This window comes from Scyliorhinus canicula, chromosome 17 (assembly GCF_902713615.1).
Source record: "Scyliorhinus canicula chromosome 17, sScyCan1.1, whole genome shotgun sequence".
Classification (NCBI taxonomy): domain Eukaryota; kingdom Metazoa; phylum Chordata; class Chondrichthyes; order Carcharhiniformes; family Scyliorhinidae; genus Scyliorhinus; species Scyliorhinus canicula.
Window position 1 is genome coordinate 95,806,307 of NC_052162.1, and position 23,009 is coordinate 95,829,315.

Consider the following 23,009-nt stretch of genomic DNA (forward strand, 5'->3'; position numbering starts at 1 on the left):
GGGCTTAACCAGCTTCATATCTAATTTGAGGTCAGTTTGTTAACCCCACAGTGCAGAGGATTAGTTACCTTCAGGTATTTCACAAGGTCACCCGCAACCTCTTTTGCTGCAGACTGACTCATCTGACAGTGGTGGAAGAAACTGTGCAAGTACTGGTCCTGAGGGGAAAGCAGAAATCACATGAAAATAATTGTTAGAATTGTCACGGGAACAGCACATGACAGCACGCACATAGACACACAGACTCATGGAATCTTTGCAGTCCAGAAGGAGGCCATTCAGCCCATCGTATCTGCACTGGGTCTCTGAAAGAGCGTTCCACCTAATCCCGCTTCCCTGCCTTACCTCCATAACCGTGCAATTTCTTTCTTTTCAGATATCAATCCAATTCCCTTCGAGTGAATCTACCTCCACCACCCTCTCAAGATGATTATTGCAGAATCAAACCACCCTCCGGCTGAAAACATTTTTTCAACACATCGCTTCCACTCCTTTTGCCTATTATTGTGAATGTGTTCTCTAGTTCTTGATACTATCTGGAGTGGGAACAGTTTCACACTATTTACCCTGTCCCTAACCCTCACGACTTTGAACACCTCTATCAAGTCTCCTCTCAACCTTCTTCAAGGAAAACACACCCAACCTCTCCAATCTATCCTCATGTTGGTACACAATATTTACATGCGGTCAAATGATGTTACACAACATTTACAGGTGGACACAGGATCTGCACATTGAAATGGACTTCAGCATTCAAGTTCCTTACCTCAGTGTAAATTGTGGATACCAAATGATTTTTAACTTTCAGTAAAGGTTTTCCTCCATCTACCCATTTAATATCGGGAATTGTATGCTGCAGAATTAAAGAAAAACATAATGAAATAAACATTTAAATAGCGCCTTAGAATATCCTGATTCCAATGGAAGGCGGCCTGTAAAACACACCCTCTGTCTCAGGGGAACAGTGGGTGGGATGGGGTGAACCTATGATTGGAGCAGCTGGAGCAGTGAGCATGGGAGAGACTGAATTGGAGGACAAGTTTTAACACACTTCGCCTTAGAATATCCCAAGGGCATCAAGCACAATGGGTTCGGATCGGTTTCAGGCACTATTGCAATCGGGGAATGGCAGCCATTTTGCACAGAGATAGTCTCCCTACCAGCAACAAGGCGAAAGATCAATTCACCTGGTTTTGTTGGTGTTGATTGAGGGAGGAATATTGGCCAGGATGCAGGGTTCCAAACACAAAGGCCAGAGGACAAATTCGCCCTCGAACCCCAAATAACCCGCTAAACATAAAATAAAAAGTTGAGAGAGATGGGAGAGACTGTGTGTGTTCAGACTTGTCCTCCAATTCTGTCTCTCCCATGGTAAGAAGTCTTACAACACCAGGTTAAAGTCCAACAGGTTTGTTTCAAACACGAGCTTTCGGAGCACGGCTCCTTCTTCAGGTGAATGGAAAGGCTTGTTCCAGAAATGTTTATATAGACACAGTCAGAGATGCCCCGGAATGCGAGCACCTGCAGGCAATCAAATCATCAAAGATGCAGAGAGAGAGGTAACTCCAGGTTAAAGAGGTGTGAATTGTCCCAATGTGAATTTGGGACAATTCACACCTCTTTAACCTGGAGTTACCTCTCTCTCTGCATCTTTGATGATTTGATTGCCTGCAGGTGCTCGCATTCCGGGGCATCTCTGACTGTGTCTATATAAACATTTCTGGAACAAGCCTTTCCATTCACCTGAAGAAGGAGCCGTGCTCCGAAAGCTCGTGTTTGAAACAAACCTGTTGGACTTTAACCTGGTGTTGTAAGACTTCTTACTGTGCTCACCCCAGTCCAACGCCGGCATCTCCACATCATGTCTCTCCCATGCTCACTGCTCCAGCTCCTCCAATCACAGGTTCACTCCATCCCAGCCTTACTGTTCCCCAGAGACAGAGGGCGTGTTTTACAGGCCGCGTCCCATTGGAATCAGGTTGAGACGCGGCTGGTTGATTCCGGAGGAGGCCTCTCTCATGATGCCTCGTGGGACATAACCAGATCTCGCGAGATGTTGATGACCTCCTTTGCATCATAAGGTCAGAAATGGGGATGTTTGTGGATGACTGCACAATGTTCAGCACTATTCACGACTCCTCAGAAAATGATCCAGTCCGTGTCCGTGTCCAAATGCTGCAAAACCTGGACAATATTCAGGCTTGGAATAGCAAGTTACATTCGCGCCACACAAGTGCAGGCAACGACCATCTCCTTCAAGAGAGGATCTACCCACCGCACCTTGACATTCAATGGTATTACCATCACTGAATCCCCTACAATCAACATCCTTGGGGTTACCATTGATCAGAAACTGAACTGAACTAGCCATATTAATACTGTGACTACCAAGGCAGGTCAAAAGCTAGGCATCCAACAGCGAGTAACAAGGCCTGCCCACCATCTACAAAGCACAATTCAGGAGTGTAATCCACTTGCCTGGATGAGTGCATTTCCAACGACACCCAAGAAGCACCACATACTCCACGACAAAGCAGCCCGTTTGATTGCTCCCCTTTCTACAAACATTCATACCCTCCACCACTAACGAACAGTGGCAGCTGTGTGTACCATCTACAAGATGTGCTGCAGTAACTAAGGTTCCTTCCACAGCACCTTCCAAACCCACGGCTGCCACCATCTAGAAGGACAAGAGCAGCAGATACCTGGGAATCCCACCACCTGGAGGTTCCCTCCAAGTCACTCACCACCCTGACTTGGAAATATATCGTCCTTCATTCACTGTCGCTAGGGCAAATTCCTGGAACTCCCTTGCTAACAGCACCGTGGGTGTACCTACACCTCAGAGACAGTAGCAGTTCAAGAAGGCAACTCACCATCACCCTCTGAAGGGCAACTAGCGATGGGCAATAAATGCTGGCCTGACCAGCAACGCCCAAATCCAGTAAATTAATTAAAAAATATATTACAAATGGTTTCAGCGCTCCTCGATCAGGGAACTGACAGAAAAAAAAACCCACCCAGTTCTCATAGTAACCTCTACTGTAAAGGTGTGGACAATAGGGTTATGATGACCACCAGAATCATAGAATCCCTACAGCGCAATAATAGGCCATTCGGGCCATTGAGTTCACAGTGACCCTCCAAAAGAGCACTGTACCCAGGTCCACTCCCCCACCCACATCTCCCTATCCCCTTACCTGCAAATCCTTGGACACTAAGGGGCAATTTAACATGGCCACACCATCTAACCTGCATATCTTTGGACTGTGGGAGAAAACCCAGAGTAAGTGCGAACTCCACACAGACAGTCATCCAAGGCCAAAATTCAACCCGGATCCCTGACGCTGTGAGGCAGCAGTGCTAACCACTGTTCCGCTCACTCCTGCCTCAGCCCGATAACGTTTCACCCCTTTTTTAATCAAGGATCTATTTAGCTCTGCCTTAAAACATTCAAAGGCTTCCACTGCCTTTTGAGGGAGGGAGGCAGTTCCAGGGACTCACAACCCTCAAGAGGAAAGATTTCTCCTCATCTGTGTTTTAAATGGGTGATGCCTTATTTTTAAATAATGACCCCTAGTTCTATATTACCCCACAAGAAGAAACATCCTCTCCACATCCACCCTGTCAATACCCCTCAGTAACTTAAAAGTTTTAATCAAGGCGTCTCTTACTCTTCTAAACTCCCCACTTAACCCCTCCAACCTTCCATCATAAGACGATCCGTCTGTTCCTGGTATTGGTTCCATAAATCTATGGGTTATTCTGGCCAAAATTTCCCCACTTACCCCCAATAGTTAACTGCCCGGGAGACAGGCGCTGGCCATAAATACTGAACCCCTTAAACAAGGAGCCGCAGGTCAACCTCACTACATAACTTAAACATAAGCAGGACTTGTCCTCTTTGAGATGACAGATAAAGCACAGAGTTGGTGAGCAGGAAGAAACAGAACACCATTGTGCTGCAGAGCAGCATACCAGCTGAAAAAACGGCTCACTTTACCCTTCTGATTGCAGCTACATACTTCATTCTTGCCTTGACCAGCATATCTAGCAGCACCGCAGTCTGATCATAACTGAACTGCCCCATGCTACAGATTCTACTCATGGTTATGCACCCAGATCCATGCAGCAACAACCACATAAACAGGCCAGGATGATTCACATACTCTGGACAGAAGCCATGCCAAACCCAGATTATGTGACTTACTGAATGTCAACAGTTATTTTAGACAGTATAAAAGTTACAATTCTACGATTTGGAGTACAAACACAGTTCTCTGAGAAGGTGTTTGATTTTAGTAATCTGCCAAGTCTCCAATCAGCGGTTTATGTCGTAACTGGTGTGAATCTCAAGAGTTTTTTCTCGTCGCCTCTGCAGTTCAAGAAATTGAGGCTCCTGAAATAGGCAAAGCCAAGTTTAAAGCGGCATTGAGAGAACTGCTCCACTTTGGAACACTTTAACTTATACATGTAATTGAATTAGCGGCATTAGTCAATGCAGTATCAGTGTTCCCCAGGAACGGGAGAGTTTCGAGAAGGCCACTACTTTTCCTGGTAGTCAACCTAAATATGACCGTGGCTGATTTCAGCATAATCTTGTACAATCATTCCTTCTTTCACTTGGTGCAGTGCTTCATAGCACTATTTATAAGATTGTTGTTCGATTTATCTCTACTACTTGGTCTTTTCTGTGGCTCTGTTCCAATTAGGGCAATTAGTGAATTAGCCTTCTTTCTATATTGTCTACGTCCGAATGCTTAGAGTCGCCAGGTATCGAATGATACCACCACAAGTTTCAACCGGCTATCGATCAAAGATACCAGGGGCTGGTTTAGCTCACCAGGCTAAATCGCTGGCTTTTAAAGCAGACCAAGCAGGCCAGCAGCACGGTTCGATTCCCGTACCAGCCTCCCCGGACAGGCGCCGGAATGTGGCGACTAGGGGCTTTTCACAGTAACTTCATTGAAGCCTACTAGTGACAATAAGCGATTTTCATTTCATTTCATTTCAAGAGCCAAACACCAGTTAGTTCAACGTCAAGGGTACTTTATTTACAGACAATCAATCTTGTAACATGAACACTACTAGTTAACTACACCTATTACTAAGACAACCTGTACGTAACTACAGGCACCGGGTTTAGGTCAGGAAACAGTGGCCGCTGTGAATTCTGGACCTCCTGGGTTCGAAGGGGTAACTGCTGCTCAGCTGGGCTCATCCGTCTGGTAGCGAACGTTGAACTTGCTTCTGGTGTTGCTGCAGTTGGCGATGGCCGTGACCGGGGTACCAAGGCCAAGAGAGAGTGAACATAAGGCAAACTCTTCCTATATACCTTGTGGGGTGGTGGTGGGGGGGGGGGGGGGGGAGGCTTTTGTGCTCTTTTGGGCGGTCCTTTGATTTGGGCCTTACTAATTGGGTGATCCCTAATCACTCTGTTCGATTCCTTAGCCAATAAGTGGGCGGGGATCTGGATGACTGGGCGTGTCTCAAACGGTCATTGACCCCGTTGTTTGCATTTCCCTTGGACAGGGAGTGGCGCCGAAATGTCTGGGACTGTCCCTGCTGCTGGAGTACAGTCCGTTGTGTTGGGGGAGATGGGCCATCGCGTGCTAATCGGTCTGATTAACATGCTAATGGGACAGAGTTTCAATGCCGTCTGGACTTTGCTGACAAATATGCATTTCAGGCTCTGACCCTGCCTGACTTTTGGCTTGTCCATTTTACCCATCAGTCTTTGCGAGTTGCTCTGTACCTAGTTGGAAGTGGCCATCCCAGATGGCTACACTGTTAACAAAATTCACCTCAAAGTTCAAGGAAGAAGACCGAGTGAGAAAATGAACACACTATGGAGATGCACTTGGACCTATAGTAAAGACAAGCATGGTCCCAGGCTTTTAGAGCAGGAATTAAATACTGGAATGCTGCAATCAGGTTATAAATGTCATCAAGGACTTTGGGTCTTTCACTGGACTAGAAAAGATTTAATAAATCCAATCGCGCCAGTTCAGTTTGCAACTCTAAAGCCTTTCAATCCCACTGTCTGTGAGACTGAATAATGCTTGATGGATGCAAACAGCAAGTCAGTGAGCAGTTGATCTGTACTTAGCAGTATCTGTTGAGGGGTAAACATTAAGCAGGAACATTCCTTAGTTCATCACCTAATGTCTCTTACCTAGACAGGGTGCAACCTTTATAACTCAGATGTAAGACGGTGGCACAGTGGTGAGCACTGCTGCCTCACAACTCCCTGGACCCTGGTTCAATTCCCCCCCCCCACTCCGGGTGCTCCGATTTCCACAGTCCAAAAATGTGCAGGTTAGGTGTATTGGCCATTATATTAGCGTCCAAAAGGTTCGGTGCAGTTACTGGGTTAAGGGGATGGGGTGGAGGCATGGGCTTGGGTGAGGTGCTCGTTCCAAGGGCCAGTGCAGACTCGATGGGCGGAATGGCCTCCTTCTGCACTGTAAATTCTATGAACACACAAAGAGAACATCTTTACAGTGTAAGCTTCCTTAGGTGCTTCACTGAAGTGTCAGCTTTGATTTAGATGCTTCATATAGGTATCAGTGGGGGCACTAAAGTCCATTGACAAGTGTATCTTCTGTAATTTAAACATACATGTACAAGTACATGTACTACACTATACACCGAGACAGGGAGATGGGCGTTGCGGAATGTCAATGTGCACATGTGAGCTTGTTCGCCAGCGTCGCGTCAGAGCGAACATCTGGAAGTCGAAACCGCCAACGGAAAGTGAAAGCAGGGTGTCAATTTATAAACGTGGTAATTCGAACATTGTCCAGGACTGCCTGTATATCACTGCCCATCTCACCTTCTTGCTGTCTGAATCATGGTGGCCCAGGTATCCAGGAGGAAGATTAGACGATACGGCCAACTGCTGCTCAGATGTAACCATTCGGCTATCTTTCATCAATGGCTGCCAAGCATAACCGACTGAGCAAGATAGAAAATAATTTGGTCACAAGGAACATGGCATTCAGACACTGGGTTCCATGTCATAACATGTAACATAATCAATAGACTACAAAATCCAAGTCACCTTCTTACACTCGGGCTCTGACTGAAAAAGTGTCAAAGGTCACTCAATAAATACCCACGTGACAAAGCAAAAATACAAGTATGTGACTTTACCCTCATTTTCAGACTACTGAGAAGTGTAAATATTAGAGAGCAGTTTAGTAGAACTGAGCCAATCTGATTAACCTTTAATAAAGATGATGCAAGTCTTTAACTATGCTACAGGCTTGAAAGTTAGATTTGAAGCTAAATGGTGGTGAACTTGCAAAGAAAAAAATGCAAACTTGCAGTTCCCTTTAGCAATCCGTACTTGCATTGTGAGTTAATATTTACAGAACAAATGTAACCTTATTCTGAACTTGTTAAACCTCAATATTTATTTTCCACCATCAGTTTAATTTGTATGAGGCTTACCTGACTGAAAGAACAGACAATATAGAAAGAGGACAGCTTCAACCATTCTAAAACTTGGTTAACTTCCTCCAAACCACAGGGGACCTACAGCACCGTACAGTCAGGCAATTAGCAAGCATAATGAGCAACAGTGAATAGACAATAAGTAACTGACTTCCCATGAACAAATTCTACATTAAATGACAACAAAATAAAGCTAAGTTGGTTGCATTAAATAGCAGCAAAATCACAGATTGATAGAGAAGTGTACTGAGCTCGACAACCACTCAGGGAACTATTGTATTTCAGTTCTCTATTTATTTAATTGGATGTGTTTTCAAATAGTGTTTTGGACTCAATGCATTTCTATAGCGCCTTTCCCAATCTCAGGATGTGCCAAAGCACTTTACTAATGATGCTGTTGTTTTGAAGTGCAACCACAACTGTAATGTAGAACACAAGGCAACAGAGTTTGACACAGCAAGGCCCCGCAAAGAGCAATAGGATATTGAGTAAATAACCTCTTCATAAAAATATTGTTTGAGGGATAAATATCGGCCAGGACACCAAGAAAGTGCCTTTGTTCTTCTTCACAATCGTGCCACAGAATCTTTGTCAATCTCACGAGGACAGACTGAGTTGCAGGCCTCATTCGAAAGAAGACATCTCTGACAACGCAGTGCTTCCTCAGAACCCCACCAGAGAATCCGCTTAAGTGTTCAAGGCCGGAATTCTCCAGCCATTGGGATTCTCTGTTCCTGCCAGCAACACACCCCCGCCCGCCGGTTTACCGACAGTGTGGGGTGGCTTCAATGGGAACTACCATTTACAGCGACAGGAGCAGAGAATCCTGTCCCCAGCAAATGGCGCGTCACCCCGAGAAACACTCGGCTGGGGTGGGGGGTGCAGAGAATCTTGCCCTCGTCTCTGATTGTGGGGCTTGAACCAACTGCTGTGTGGTATTGGAGACCATTAATGAAATCCTCACAGTCTGCAGGATATTTGTTTTTTGGTCCTCTTTGCCGGGTCCCTGGGGCTTTTTGATGGACAATGTCTTCCTATGAGGAAGTAGAAGGGTCCTAGTGTGGAAGTGGTCGAAAAAAGACCACAACCAAGAAGTCTGCAGGTGGAAGTTCTTCAAATGGCTCGGAGGCTTCGTGTTGTGCTTCAGCAGGGAAGATGGCAGCGGCGGGTCTGGCAGTTGGGGCCTCCCTGATCATGGCAGCTATGCTAACTGTGGTACTGGCCACTGAGTTTGAAAATCAGTTGGAGATACATTTCAAGAGACAATGCAGAGCGATGTTCGGCACTCTCCATACGTTGATTGAGGCGGTACTGGGTTCTATCCATGAGGAGTTAGAGAGCACTTCGGAAGCTGTAACGAAGAATGGCGAAGTGTTCAAAGGCTTTGTCAAGACACAGCAACCAAATCGCCTCATAGGAGGCTGAGATGTCGGAGAAAATAAGAATCTGAAGGCGAAGATGGATGACCTGGAGAATCAGTCAAGGAGTCAATACCTCAGGGTTGCTGAAGGGTGTAGAGGGCCAGAATCCAACTGCGTACTTTTCGCATATATTCAGGGTGAAGCTGGGGCACACAGACATCCCCTCCAGAATTGGGCTGTGCCCATCCAGCATTCCGGCAGAAGCCTCGGGCGAATGAACCACCATGAGCAGTGATAGCCAGATTCCACAGCTTCCAGGAGGAGAGGGTCCTAAAGTGGGCCAAGGAGAATCGGGACCAGAGATGGGAAAGGAGCCATGTTACAATATATCAGGATCTTGGCGCAGAGCTGGCAAAGAAGCGAGCAGCCTTTAATAAGGCCAAAGCAGCTTTATACAAGAGTAGTGAGATTTGGAGTGGAGTACCCTGTGAGGCTGTATGTTACCTTCTGGTAAAAGGACCATTATATTGATACTTCAGAGGAGGCAGAAGCTGTTGTTACAGAGCACGGACTGGGGTCGAGTTAAATGGGCTCTGTGTTATGATTGTTTATGGGAAGGAGTTTTGGGGGATTTTGTGTTCTGTATTTTGCATATATTTTTTTGTTATTTCTTTGTTTTTGGGTTGGTATACCCATAGTGATCAGACACAGGAAATAAAGTCCTATTGCTATTGTCACTGGACAGTGGCCTCCATCACATCCAAGCCTTTTCACACCTCATGTCCAAATCTAAAAAAAAAATGTTGGGAGGGTGCTCTTTAACCATGGGTGTATCACAGAGCAACCTATACTGGCCCCACAATGAGTTCAGCTGAAATAAGCTAGCTTACTGCTCTGTCAGACTCAGTACACTTCTTCAACAATCAATGCTTTTGCTATCATTAAATGTAACATACCCGGTTTGGCACCTTGTTCTATTTGTTCTTGGGAAGGGAGCATTATTGCCTTCTTCCCCATCAAAACTGAACTGCATAGTACGTGGGACTGGAGTCACTTGCAGCTTCAGGCCAAGTAAGGACCTCAGATTCACTTCCCTAAAGGACGTTTAGCAAACTGGTTGGGTTTTTCCACTACAAACTGACACCTTTGTGGTCACTTTTAGTGGTCTTAGCCCGCAAACCCTGGAATTATTACATCACAGGAGGAGGCCATTTGGTCCGTCATGTCCGTGCCAGCTGTCTACAAAGCAAATTACCTCATCTCACTCTCCTGCTTTTTTCCTGTAGCCTTGCAAATGTTTTTACCAATTACCAGATTATCCACTGAAGGGTAACAAATTCCCTTTCCTGAAGGTCAGTAGTGAGCTAGTTGTGTTTTTAACAACACAACAGTAGTTTTGAGATTCACCAGATTCACCGGTCCATATTTTCCTTAATTTTCCTGGTTTCCTTAATTCCAATTTCACAACTCGAGCACAACCTCTGGCCAACTAAGCTACCACGTCTGCAGTATTTAAAACAAAGTTAGCAATGTAACTATATTAAAGTTGGCAAATAAGGAGAATGCAGCCACAACGCATCAATCACTATCTCTATTACTTGTATCTAATGACTGTCCACATACTTACCCTGTGACTCAATACTTTCACGTTTCTTGGTTGTGCCTTTGGTGTTTATGTCACAGCTGATGTGGTAAAATGTGAACAGGAGGTGATGCTTCTCATGGAGATGTACAGGCAGCTCAATTTTAATCTATAAAGATATTGAAACACCAAACAATAGGACACGCAACTTAAGAAGTTATAGAGAAGCTACTAACTCACTTATTAACCAGAAAATAAAACCGGAGTCATTGTACCTCATTGTAGAATTCTGGACACTGTTGATGATGCAAAACTGTCGCACAGGCTTTGGTCGTGAAAGCATGCTCTCCTGGCTTTCCATAGATACACTGAGAGAAATTGTTAAACGTTTAGTGCTCCATCTTTCAGTTTGAGTCTCTTTGAGACATACTACAACAACAAACAATCTAAACGCCACGTGTGGCACATTAATTGTTCAACAAAAATTCAAGCACGTTGCACACCAACACTATAATAGTCAAACAATAATTCAACTTGAAATGTTGTCCATGTGAGATACAAAACTGAAATCATAAACCTTGTTCTGTCCCACTTAGCCAGCTCAGGGGACTAGTATAAACCTGGCCAAAATACCAGGGACAGGAGGCCATTCCGTCCCTGGAGCCTGTCCCATCACTTAATTAGATCATCGCTGTTCTGTACCCTCAATTTTATTTACCCATATTAGCTTTATAGTAATTGAAATAAGAATCTAATTGATCTTGTGCCCCAGAAACTACAGCCATATGGAAGGCCATTCTATATTTCAGCGACTGCTTGTGAGAAAAAATGCTTCCCAATTTCATGCCTACATGAATTAGTTTAAATTTCAGGGTTAGGCCCCCTTACTCCAGATTTGCTCGTCGACTGAAATAGGCTCATTATATCTGCCTTTTGCAATCCAGGATTTTGCACCAGTTTGCCATATGGGGTGTTATTTCATAAAGCTGTCCGCTGGAGAACTATTTTTTCGGTCTGTCTCATTAAATGCCTTTCTGGCACCCGACTGGATAACAGCATTTGGGCAAACATGGCGCAAAAGCCATAAAAAATCATTAATGTCTTTTAGCTATGTTTGCAGCAAACATAGGAGTTAAAGAAACCAAAGATTTCCTGATCATATTCCACAGTTCTATCCATTTATAGTCAGAGAATTATCATAAGTGAATGGGCTCCACTGAAGCAAACTCCACCAGGATTGCCTGACGTTGACACGATTGATGTTTTAGGGATCATGGTCCTTAATTCAATTTGCTTCCATCAGTCTCCTGCAAACAAGAGGTTCACAAGAATGAGTCCTGGAATGAAGAACTTGTTGTATGAGGAACGGCTGAGGACTCTGGGTCTGTACTCGTTGGAGTTTAGAAGGATGAGTGGAGATCCTATTAGAACATACAGGATACTGCGAGGCCTGGATAGAGCGGACGTGGAAAGTATGTTTCCACTTGGAGGAACAACAAGAACCAGAGGACACCATCTCAGACTAAAAGGAGATGAGGAGGAATTTCTTCAGCCAGAGGATGGTGAATCTGTGGAACTCTTTGCCGCAGAAGGGCTGTGGAGGCCAAATCACTGAATATCTTTAAGACAGAGATAGATAGGTTCTTAAGTAATAAGGGGATCAGGGGTTATGGAGAGAAGGCAGGAGAATGGGGATGAGAAAATATCAGCCATGATTGAATGGTGGAGCAGACGCGATGGGCCAAGTGGCCTAATTATGCTCCGATGTCTCATGGTCTTATCTGTCCCACTCACTCCACCCACAGACATTGCATCAGAGGCTTTGACTGTGATCACTGGCCATAGACTCACTCACCTTCAATGGATGTGATTTTTCTCCATCAGAATTCCTGACCTCGACAGAGACTGCAATGTTCCTTGCCTGGGCAGAGAGAAAGAGAGAGAGAGAGAAACATCAGCAGTCAGCTAAGTACACTAGTATTTCCCTACCCGAAAATGTTGACATCATTTGCCTTCAACGGTGTTCATTTGCACTCACTTGGCCCCTATTGCGCTCAAAAAGCGATCATTCAGCTATTATTTGACATCAATTGCACTCAAAAAGCAATTATTTGAACATCATCAGTGAGAAGGCTTTGGGCTTTTAAAAAAATCAGCTAAGAATTATTTGCTCCACAATACCTTAGCAAAAGTCTTCTGGTTGTCATATTTCAGCTGGAGGGGGTAAACATACATGTGGTTCTTGAAGCTTGTGAAGGGGTACATGTATTTTGCGATATTTGGAACAAATTCTTCAACTTCAAACGATACACAGCTGCTCTCCTCAAATGGCTTTACAGGGACGTAGGACGATGTTACACAATCTAAACAAGCCAAGAGAGTTAGACTTTATAGCCATATGGCTTTCAAAAATTGTCACGCCACAGTTTAAAATGGAACTCACTGTACTCACTGGAAATGTCTGGAGGAACACATTCAATAGTAACGTCAAAATTTCCTGGAATAACCTGAAGTTTGGACATCTTCTCTGCCCTAAAGAGAAAAATATAAACGTATGTAACTATAACTACACATTATCCATCAATGATCCAAACTGACAGCAACTGATCACAACTGAGAGGCTCGCAAGACCATTTCTGAGGGCAATGACAGTGTGGGGTATATAGGTCAGGCAGGTTTGGGTGGAAGCTTCTCTTCCCTGTGGGCAGCACAGTAGCACAGTGGATAGCATTGTGGCTTCACAGCACCAGGGTTCCAGGTTTGATTCCCCGCTGGGTCACTGTGCGGAGTCTGCACGTTCTCCCAGTGTCTGCGTGGGTTTCCTCCGGGTACTCCGGTTTCCTCCCACAGTCCAAAGATGTGCAGGTTAGGTGGTCTGGCGATACTAAATTGCCCTTACTGTCCAAAAAAGGTTATGGGGATAGGGTGGAAGTGAGGGTTTAAGTGGGTTGGTGCAGACTCGATGGGCCGAATTGCCTCCTTCTGCACTGTATGTTCTATATTCTATGAAGGATATCAATGAACCCAATACATTTTATTTATTTATTTTAAACCCTTGCTGTACCAAATACTTTTAATTTTAAATAAAATATAATTTAAAAATAATTCTAAATAAGGGTCGAGTTTGCGTCAATCCACCAGCCCTGCACCTCTTTTGGTTGTTGGTTGTGGGGATGAGGCCCACGCAGGCACGAGGACAATAAATGTGCAAATTCCACACAGACAGTGACTCAGGGCCGGGATCGAATTCAGGTCCTTGCCGCCATGAGGCAGCAGTGCTAACCACTGCACCACCGTACTGCCCATCCCAATACATTTTAAACACCGAAACAATTATTTGCAGTCATTGACAGGTTCCTCAGGGGAGTATCCTGGGCTCAATCATCTTTAGCTGCTTTATCAAGACCTTCCTTTCACCTTAAGGTCAGAAGTGGGGAGGTTGGCTGATGTTTGCACAATGTTCAGCACCATTCATGACTCCTCAGATACTGAAGCGAACCACGTCCAAATGCAGCAAGACCTGGACAATCCAGGCTTGGGATGACAAGTGGCAAGTAACATTCACACCACGGAAGTGCCAGGCAATGACCATCTCCAACAAGAGAGGATCTAACCATTGCCCCTTGACATTGAATGGCATTACCATTGTTGAATCTCCCACTATCAACATCCTGGATGTTATAACTGATCAGAAACTGAACTGCACTAGCCATATAAATACTGTGGCTACCAGAGCCAGCTAAAGGCTGGAATTCTGCAATGAGGAACTCACCTCCTGACTCCCAAAGCCGGTCCATTATCTACAAGCCAAATGTCAGGAGTGTGATGGAACACTTTCACTTTGCCTCACTGAGTACAGCTCCAACAACACACTAGAAACTCAACACCATCCAGGAGAATGCAGCACGCTTGATTGGCACCCCATTCACCATTTTCAACATGGATGCACAGTGGCAGTCGTGTGCACCATCTACGAGGTGCACTGCAGGAACTCACCAGGGCTCCTTCCAAACCCAAGACTGTTACCACCTAGAGGTACAAGGGCAGCAGATACCTGGGATCACCACCATCTGCATGTTCCTCTCCAAGTTACTCACCATCCTGACATGAAAATACATAGAACATAGAGTGCAGAAGGAGGCCATTCGGCCCATCGAGTCTGCACCAACCCAATTAAGCCCTCACTTCCACCCTATCCCCATAACCCATTCAACCCATCTAACCTTTTTGGTCACTAAGGGCAATTTATGGCCAATCCACCTAACGTGCATGTCTTTGGAACCGGAGAACCTGGAGGAAACCCACACAGACACGGGGAGAATGTGCAGACTCCGCACAGACAGTGACCCAGCGGGGAATCGAACCTGGGACCCTAGCGCTGTGAAGCCACAGTGATAACCACTTGTGCTGCCCAAAATACCCAAAGTGAGAACTATACCCCTAGAAAGTATATACATCACTGCTCCTTCACTGTCGCTGGGTCAAAATCCTGGAACACCCTCCCAAACGGCACTGTGGGTGTACATACATCACATGGACTGCAGCGATTTAAGAAGGCAGATCACCACCAACTTCTTGAGGGCAATTGGGGATGGGAATTAAATGCTGGCCTAGCCACATCCCAAGAATGAATAATTTTTTAAAATGCCGTTTTTGAGAGCTTGCTGTGCATGAATTGTCAGCTGTGGGTTTCCACATTACAATAGTGAATACATTGCAAAAGCATTTTATTGGTTGTAAAACAATGAGGTCATAAACTGTACTGCAGAGATTCAATTTGATTATTTTTTTTTAAATCAAGCTTGATATCAGAGATGCACTGAGATTTGAACTTTCAGCCCTTTGTTTGCCAGTCCAATTCCACTACCACAATTCTGTGTGTTTTGTCAAATAATACTGCATCTCGTTAAACAGCAGCACCTTCAATGAAAGCAAATGCTATGGGATATTAAAATCAATTTGACTTTGAAGGTTTTAAACAGCTTGAATAGTTTGATTCCTGAAAACATCTCAGAGATTCCAGTCAGTTAAACACGTGTGCCTCGGGGTCATGTAACTTGCTCAGTTGGAACTTGCCTCTCACTGTGCGTTTGAGGTGAATTGTGAAGACAGTCATGCTCTTAAAGGAAGGCGGATGTGAGGCAGTGAGCTGTCAGGAAGATTACAGCCGGGGGAATGAGCCTGTGCCAGGCAGATGTTGCCGATGAATGTAATGTATTATGCAAGTGGGTAGGGCCAATATTAGACAGAAATCTCTGAACTAAAATCTGTCAAACAGGAAAGGGATCAAGAGGTTATTGTATGAATCGCTCAATGTTAATGATCAATGCCACAAAATGGTCATCATAAAGGCAAATAGAGTATCGCTAGGTCATTTCAATATAAAAGTATGTCCAGTTTTTGAGAAAAAACCCAGTCCAGTGTAGCCATCTGGGATGGCCACTTTCAGAATACAAAATGGATGATCGCAATGACTGTAGGGAACTATGGACAATGTTAAGAAAGCAAGCAGGCAAAGAGCCTGTATGTGTATTGAGAAGGCAGCTCCCAGACGAGACTGAAACTGTAGGTCAATTAACATATTGATGGCCCATCTCTGGAAACAAAAGAAAGACACTCAAGCAACTGATCTAACTCCAGACACCCCGGCGCCAGTTCCCCAAACCAAAAGCGTAAATAAAGCAAGGCCAACGGCCACCTAGGACACGCTCATCCATCAGGGCACCCACCCCATTATTGGTCAAGATCAATACCAGTGATCAAGATGCGGCCCAATTAATTGGGGCCAAGTTCAAGGCCCGCCCAAAAGCGCGCAAAGCCCCTTCGGGTATAAGAAGAAACCCCCGCGAGAGAATCACGCTCTTGGACTCGGCTCTCAAAGCGGAGAGACCCGTCCACCAGCTGCACCAGAAGCAAGAAAGTCCAAGGTCAACGCTCGCTACCAGACGGACGACTTTAGCTGTTCTCCTGTACCTCTTCGAACCCAACAGCCTCAGATCCGAACAAAGGCCATTGTTCCTCTGACTGAGTGGGCACCCGAAGCTAAGTATAGGCGTTAGCATCAGAAATAGTTTAGTTTGTAATATTTTGTGCATGAGTAGATATTACTGTGTGTTTAAATAAATAGTATTGACGCTGAACTAACTAACGGGTGCATTGGTTCTTTGATCAGTATTCGGGTTTGAACCTTGTGGTGGTATCGAAAGATACCCGGCGACTCTAAAGCAAACGTAATTAGGATTAAGGAAGGCGACCGTATTGACTGCCATATTTAGAACCAAAGAAACAGAGCAACATCAGTTTTTGAGAACATGGGAACAGGTTCCAAAGGCTAAAAAGAATGACATCTTCTGGAAACACCCTTAGTTATTATAAAAGGCACAAAGAGCTGCATCCTTTCATCTAGAAAAAGATAGAATGTGGGGAAAATGGTCGAAACTTTGACAAAGAATCATCCATATTCAAAATGTTAGCTCCCTTCTCTCTTCACAGATGCTATCAGACCTTCTGAGATTCTTCAGCATTTTCTGTTTTTCTTTCAGATTCCAGGATCCACAGTAATTTGCTTATTTCTTAGAATATGGGGAGATTAGTTAAAATAATGAAGGTTTTAAAAAAAAATTGTTCCTGGGATTTGTGTGTCACTGGCATGTTCCAGAAGCTATTGCCCATCCCTAACTGTCCTTCAGAAGGCGGTGGATGAGCTATCTTCTTGAGCTACTGCAGTCCATGTGGTGAGGGTCCACCTACAGTGCTGTTTGGGAGGGAGTTTCAAGATTTTGACCCAGTGACAGTGAAGGAACGGCAATATATTTCCAAGTCAGGATGGTGCGTGACGTGTATGGGAACTTGCAGGTGGTGCTGTTCCCATGCAACAGCTGCCCTTATCCTTCTAGATCAGGGGTGGGCAAACTTTTCCGTGCAAGGGCCACCTTCAGAAATTCACAATTCACAAAGGGCCGCATAGTATATTAAGTAAAATAATTACTTCACCCGGTTATGATTCTGGGTGCCTCATATAGAACATAGAACAGTACAGCACAGAACAGGCCCTTCGGCCCTCAACGTTGTGCCGAGCAATGATCACCCTACTCAAGTCAACGTATCCACCCTATACCAGTAAGTATCCCAACAGCCCCCCCCCCCATTAACCTTAAAAAAAAATTTTTAAAAAAAGAAAAGAATTTAAAAAAAAAAAATTTTTTTTTTTTTTTTTTAATGACTTGGTGGGCCGCAGAAATACTTTTGGCGGGCCGCATGCGGCCCGCGGGCCGTAGTTTGCCCACCCCTGTTCTAGATGGTAACGGTTATGGGTTTCGGAGGTGCTGCCGAAGGAGCCTTGTTGATTTGCGCAGTGCAGCTTGTGGACAAGACTGTCCATTGAATGAGAAGGTTTAGGGTGAACCAAGGACTTGGCAATATAAGCCACTTAAGCATAGAACTGGGTTAGATGCTGTGAGGCTCTTCATTTGCAGAGGGTCATCAACCTTTGGGACAAGTTGCTGACTAGAGCAATGAGTGATTGCCACTAGCATATGGAAATTGAAGCAATTCCTGTCTGAGGGTGAAATCAGCATGGAAAATCATTTGGGTCATCCAGTAAAGTGCCTCACGGTAACGGAGGGTTGAGATCAGACAGGACCGACACAAATTCTTTGCAATGTATTCGCCTCTCTTTTTTTTGCTTCATTCAGTGTGGCTATTGGTGTGTTAGCAGCAGATGGGCAGCACGGTAGCATGGTGGTTGGCACTGTTGCATCACAAAGACAGGAACCCGGGTTTGATTCCCGGTTTGGGTCACTGTCTGTGTGGAGTCTGCACATTCTCCTTGTGACTGCATGGATTCCCTCCTGGTGCTCTGGTTTCCTTCCACAAGTCCTGAAAGACGTGCTTGTTCGGTGAATTGTATATTGTTATGTTATTTGAGTAACATAAGTCGATGCTAAACGTGGACAATGTTGAAAGATGCTCCAGTCCTCGAAGTAAGTTGAAAGTATTTATTTAGTAACGACAAAGCTATTAGTTGAGTTTGACACTCTGTTGATCTAACTCTAGTAACACAGTAAACTTGACTAGCTGTCCAAACTGTATCTCAGCCACATGTGGCGGCATGATTGACATCAATGCTACACTCCTGTTGTTACTTCAGTCTCTGCTGGGTGAGTGAGGCAGAGAGCCTGTGTGTGTCATGTTTTATAGTGGTCATGTAATGCCCTCTAGTAGTGATGCCACAGCTGGGTGTTCTGATTACCCATGGCTACATGTCTGCACATCATTACAAATTGGACATTTTGAAATTCTCCCTCAGTGTATACGAACAGGGTGCCGGAGTGTGGCGACTAGGGTATTTTCACAGTAATTTCAATGCAGTGTTAATGGAAGCCTACTTGTGACACTAATGAAGACGATTATCTCAGATTCGGTGGTGGTGAGTCATGATGCTCCATTGTAAAATAATTATGGAACAAGCCCGGTGGACTAGCTAATCTTACCTCTATCATACAAAACACACAAGGCATTAACACATTTCAGAGGTTTAATTCAGTGATCTGACACATATAGTTAAGTTTTGTGAAATTTATCTTTGTGCTCTTCAGCTTCACCCACAGCCACCATTTTACTCTTTCATTTGTGGGAAACTGCGCCAGTGGCGTGCAGAGGTCTGGTGATGCCCGGGGCAAATCTTGATTGTATGCCCCAAAGACTCAAGTAGCACCAACCCACCCCCCGTTCCTCCGATGCCACACTTTTGAATGCATTTCACAATGCTCTCACTGGGGCCAAGGGAGAGCAAAATCCTTCAGGCAGTTACACTGGCAAACGTGTTTCCTTGTGACATGGATAACTGCACAAAATCAATTTGGTCAGAGACCGTTTAACTTTTATTAAAACCTAACCCCATATTAAGCAGCAATAAAATGCTTGAAGCCCGGCCCCCTTTTCTCTCTGTCTGTATAGAAGAAAACCAGTGATGAAAGTGAAGATATTTGTTTGCAGTGATTAATCTCCTCCCTCCCCACTCTTCCAGAAACATTGCAAAGCAAACCACCAAGGCAGCTGTGGGTGAAAGCAACCTGATTAGGCTGACAGGAAATTAAATGGAGGGATGGTGGATTACAAACTCTTCCCTGTCTAGCTCTTCATGACTTGCAAATAGAAAATGGAAATTGAAAGGCCGGGAACAAGCAGCGACATGCCAAACAATTCCAACAAGTACCGAGTGCAACTTTTATTTTTCATTAGTGGATGTCAGTCTTCTGCCATCCTGTGACCTTCACCCATTATTTGTTTCACGTTGATTGTATATTGGGAGCAAAATAATTGGGGAGGGATACATGACCTGTGGCTGTGGCTTCACGGTCCTGGTGTGGACAAACTCAAAGACATCTCCAGCTGGAAACTCCAGGAAGGAGAGACTTGCGGGCCTGGAGGGGGCGGGGGGGGGGGGGGGGGGAGGAGCCTCCCCACACGCTGCGGGTAGAAGCGAACGGGAGGAAGGGGAGCCTTGAGGAAGATCTGCTGATGCCCCCATCCAATGGATGCCCGGGGTCAATGCACTGTCGCCCCCCCCCTCTGCACGCCGCTGAACTGCGCACATCACTGAGGTGGTCCCAGTGTATTGGAAATTAGCAAACGTGCCACCACTGTTTAAAAAAGGAGGTAGGCAGAGAGTGGGTAATTATTGGCCAATGAGCTTAATTTCGGTAGTAGGGAAGATGCTGGAATCTATCATCAAGGATGAAATAGCGAGGCATCTAGATGGAAATCGTCCCATTGGGCAGTCGCAGCATGGGTTCATAAAGGGCAGGTTGTGCCGAACTAATTTAGTGGAATTTTTTGAGGACATTACCAATACAGTAGATAACGGAGAGCCAATGGATGTGGTATATCTGGATTTACAGAAAGCCTTTTGGTTATCCACACAAAAGGTTGCTGCATCAGATAAAGATGCATGGCATTAAGGGTAAAGTAGTAGCATGGCGAGAGGATTGGTTAATTAATAGAAAGCAAAGAGTGGGAATTAATGGGTGTTTCTCTGGTTGGCAATCAGTAGATAGTGGTGTCCCTCAGGGATCAGTGTTGGGCCCACAATTGTTCACAATTTACATAGATGATTTGGAGTTAGGGACCAAGGGCAATGTGTCCAAGTTTGCAGACGACACGAAGATGAGTGGTAAAGCAAAAAGTGCAGAGGATACTGGAAGTCTGTAGGGATCTGGATAGGTTAAGTGAATGGGCTAGTGTCTGACAGATGGAATACAATGATGACAAATGTGAGGTTATCCATTTTGGTAGGAATAACAGCAAAAGGGATTATTTAAATGATAAAATATTAAAACATGCTGCTGTGCAGAGAGACCTGGGTGTGCTAGTGCATGAGTCGCAAAAAGTTGGTTTACAGGTGCAACAAGTGATTAAGAAGGCAAATGGAATTTTGTCCTTCATTGCTAGAGGGATGGAGTTTAAGACTAGGGAGGTTATCCTGCAATTGTATACGGCGTTAGCGAGGCCACACCTGGAGTATTGTGTTCAGTTTTGGTCTCCTTACCTGAGAAAGGACATACTGGTGTGCAGAGGAGATTCACTAGGTTAATCCCAGAGCTGAAGGGGTAGATTACGAGGAGAGGTTGAGTAGGCTGGGACTGTACTCGTTGGAATTTAGAAGGATGAGGGAGGAGCTTATAGAAACATTTAAAATTATGAAGGGAATAGATAGGATAGATGCGGGCAGGTTGTTTTCACTGGCGGGTGAAAGCAGAACTAGGGGGCATAGCCTCAAAATAAGGGGAAGTAGATTTAGGACTGAGTTTAGGAGGAACTTCTTCACCCAAAGGGTTGTGAATCTATGGAATTCCCTGCTCAGTGAAGCAGTAGAGGCTCCTTCATTAAATGTTTTAAAATAAAGATAGATAGTTTTTTGAAGAATAAAAGGATTAAGGGTTATGGTGTTCGGGCCGGAAAGTGGAGCTGAATCCACAAAAGTTCAGCCATGATCTCATTGAATGGCGGAGCAGGCTCAAGGGGCCAGATGGCCTACTCCTGCTCCTAGTTCTTATGTTCTTAAATCACGAACGATTAATATCCACAGTTTCGCTGAAGCTAGTGATATAGAATCGCACCAAGGGACAAGTGACCTTTACTGACTGCCATCGTAAAGTAAAGGGTCAATGGTTTACGTTAATGAGACAATGATATTTATGATGATTTTAGTATGACATCAAGAATCAGATGACTAAAAGGCTCCAGGAGAGCACCATGCAGAACTATGTTCGGAGAGCCATGTACTTACCATGAGGTCTTTGTTGGTCGTTCGAAATAAACAACTTCAAGAAATCCGATATACTGACTGTTACTCGTAGAATAAGCAAAGACTCATCCACACAACTCAAAATACGTTTAAGTATAAAACAATGACCAGGGCTGACGCACACACTAACAGCAGTACTAATGTAATTTTCTGTAATATTTTAATAGAGCAGCCATCTTCATAGCCGACATTAATATCATCATCATAACAATTGTCAACAGGTATTTCTAGAGCATCTTAAGCTGGACAAAACTTCCAAGAATCTTAACAGAGGTGTGAGGAAGACCAAGCAAGTTACAGAACACCAATAATGAACAATCTTCTGTAAAATAGTTCACCTGAGAAACCACTGAAGGGTTAATCAAATAGGTTCATGTGGTCAAGGAAGCAAATATAATCTACTTAGGTTTTCAGCAGATATTTGATCAGGAGCCAGATGGGTGGTGGTTCAAAAGACGATTAAAGCTCAAGTAATTAGTGGCAAACTAATTGGTTTGGGGAAGATTCTGGCTTAAGCAACGGAAAGGAATTGAGAAAAGAAAATGTGAAATGCTTTGCCAGGATTGAGCTAGGTTGCTTCCAGAAGGATCTATTCCAGGTCATTTACGGTTATTACTATTCAAGAGAAAAATAGTTTTGAGGGGAGACACCACTCGAGTCTTTTCCTTCCTTTCAGCAATCTATCGAGAAACCGTATCAGAGGAATTTTACTTGAACCACCATCAGTTTATGGATTTCAAGTGGACAGCTTTGAGTTTGAAAGGAATCTTTTCCAAGGCGTCCCTTTAATCCGAGGTCGATAAGTTCATGTTAAAAACAAGGCTCACAGCTGCGTAGGTAACCAGAGGACACAGATTTAGGATTATTTATAAAAGAACCAGGGGAGAATGAGAAATTTGGCTCCGCAGCAAAGGAAAATGATTTAGAATGCACTGCCTCAAAGAATTAGGCGGACTTTTCACATGGGAGCTAGACACGCACTCAAAAAGGAAAAGAAAATGCAGGGCTTTGGGGAAAGAGCAAGGAAGTGAGACAACTAGAAATTTATTTGAAAAAAGTGTAGGCAGAATTATAGAGTTCCCACAGCACAGAAGAAGGCTATTCATTTAAAAAATTTTTTTTAGAGAACCCAATTTATTTTTTTCCAATTAAGGGGCAATTTAGCGTGTTCAATCCACCTAGCCTGCACATCTTTGGGTTGTGGGGGTGAAAGCCATGCAAACACGGGGAGAATGTGCAAACTCCACACGGACAATGACCCAGAGCCTGGATCGAACCTGGAACCTCGGCGCCGTGAGGC

The 23,009-nt window shown here is 44.6% G+C and overlaps 1 protein-coding gene across 3 annotated transcripts in view; it reads right to left on the minus strand.

Annotated features, from left to right (window-relative positions):
• The window catches only part of dock11 (dedicator of cytokinesis 11), a 321,886-nt gene that overhangs the window by 181,061 nt on the left and 117,816 nt on the right, over positions 1–23,009 (minus strand). For all 3 annotated transcript variants that reach the window (XM_038774333.1, XM_038774332.1, XM_038774334.1), the window contains exons 16-23: positions 12,854–12,933; positions 12,583–12,764; positions 12,257–12,322; positions 10,677–10,769; positions 10,447–10,570; positions 6,836–6,957; positions 767–853; positions 69–158 (exon numbers count right to left, since the gene is read on the minus strand). In XM_038774333.1, coding sequence (XP_038630261.1) covers positions 69–158; positions 767–853; positions 6,836–6,957; positions 10,447–10,570; positions 10,677–10,769; positions 12,257–12,322; positions 12,583–12,764; positions 12,854–12,933 — 844 coding nt within the window. The remainder of the gene's footprint in view (positions 1–68; positions 159–766; positions 854–6,835; positions 6,958–10,446; positions 10,571–10,676; positions 10,770–12,256; positions 12,323–12,582; positions 12,765–12,853; positions 12,934–23,009) is intronic.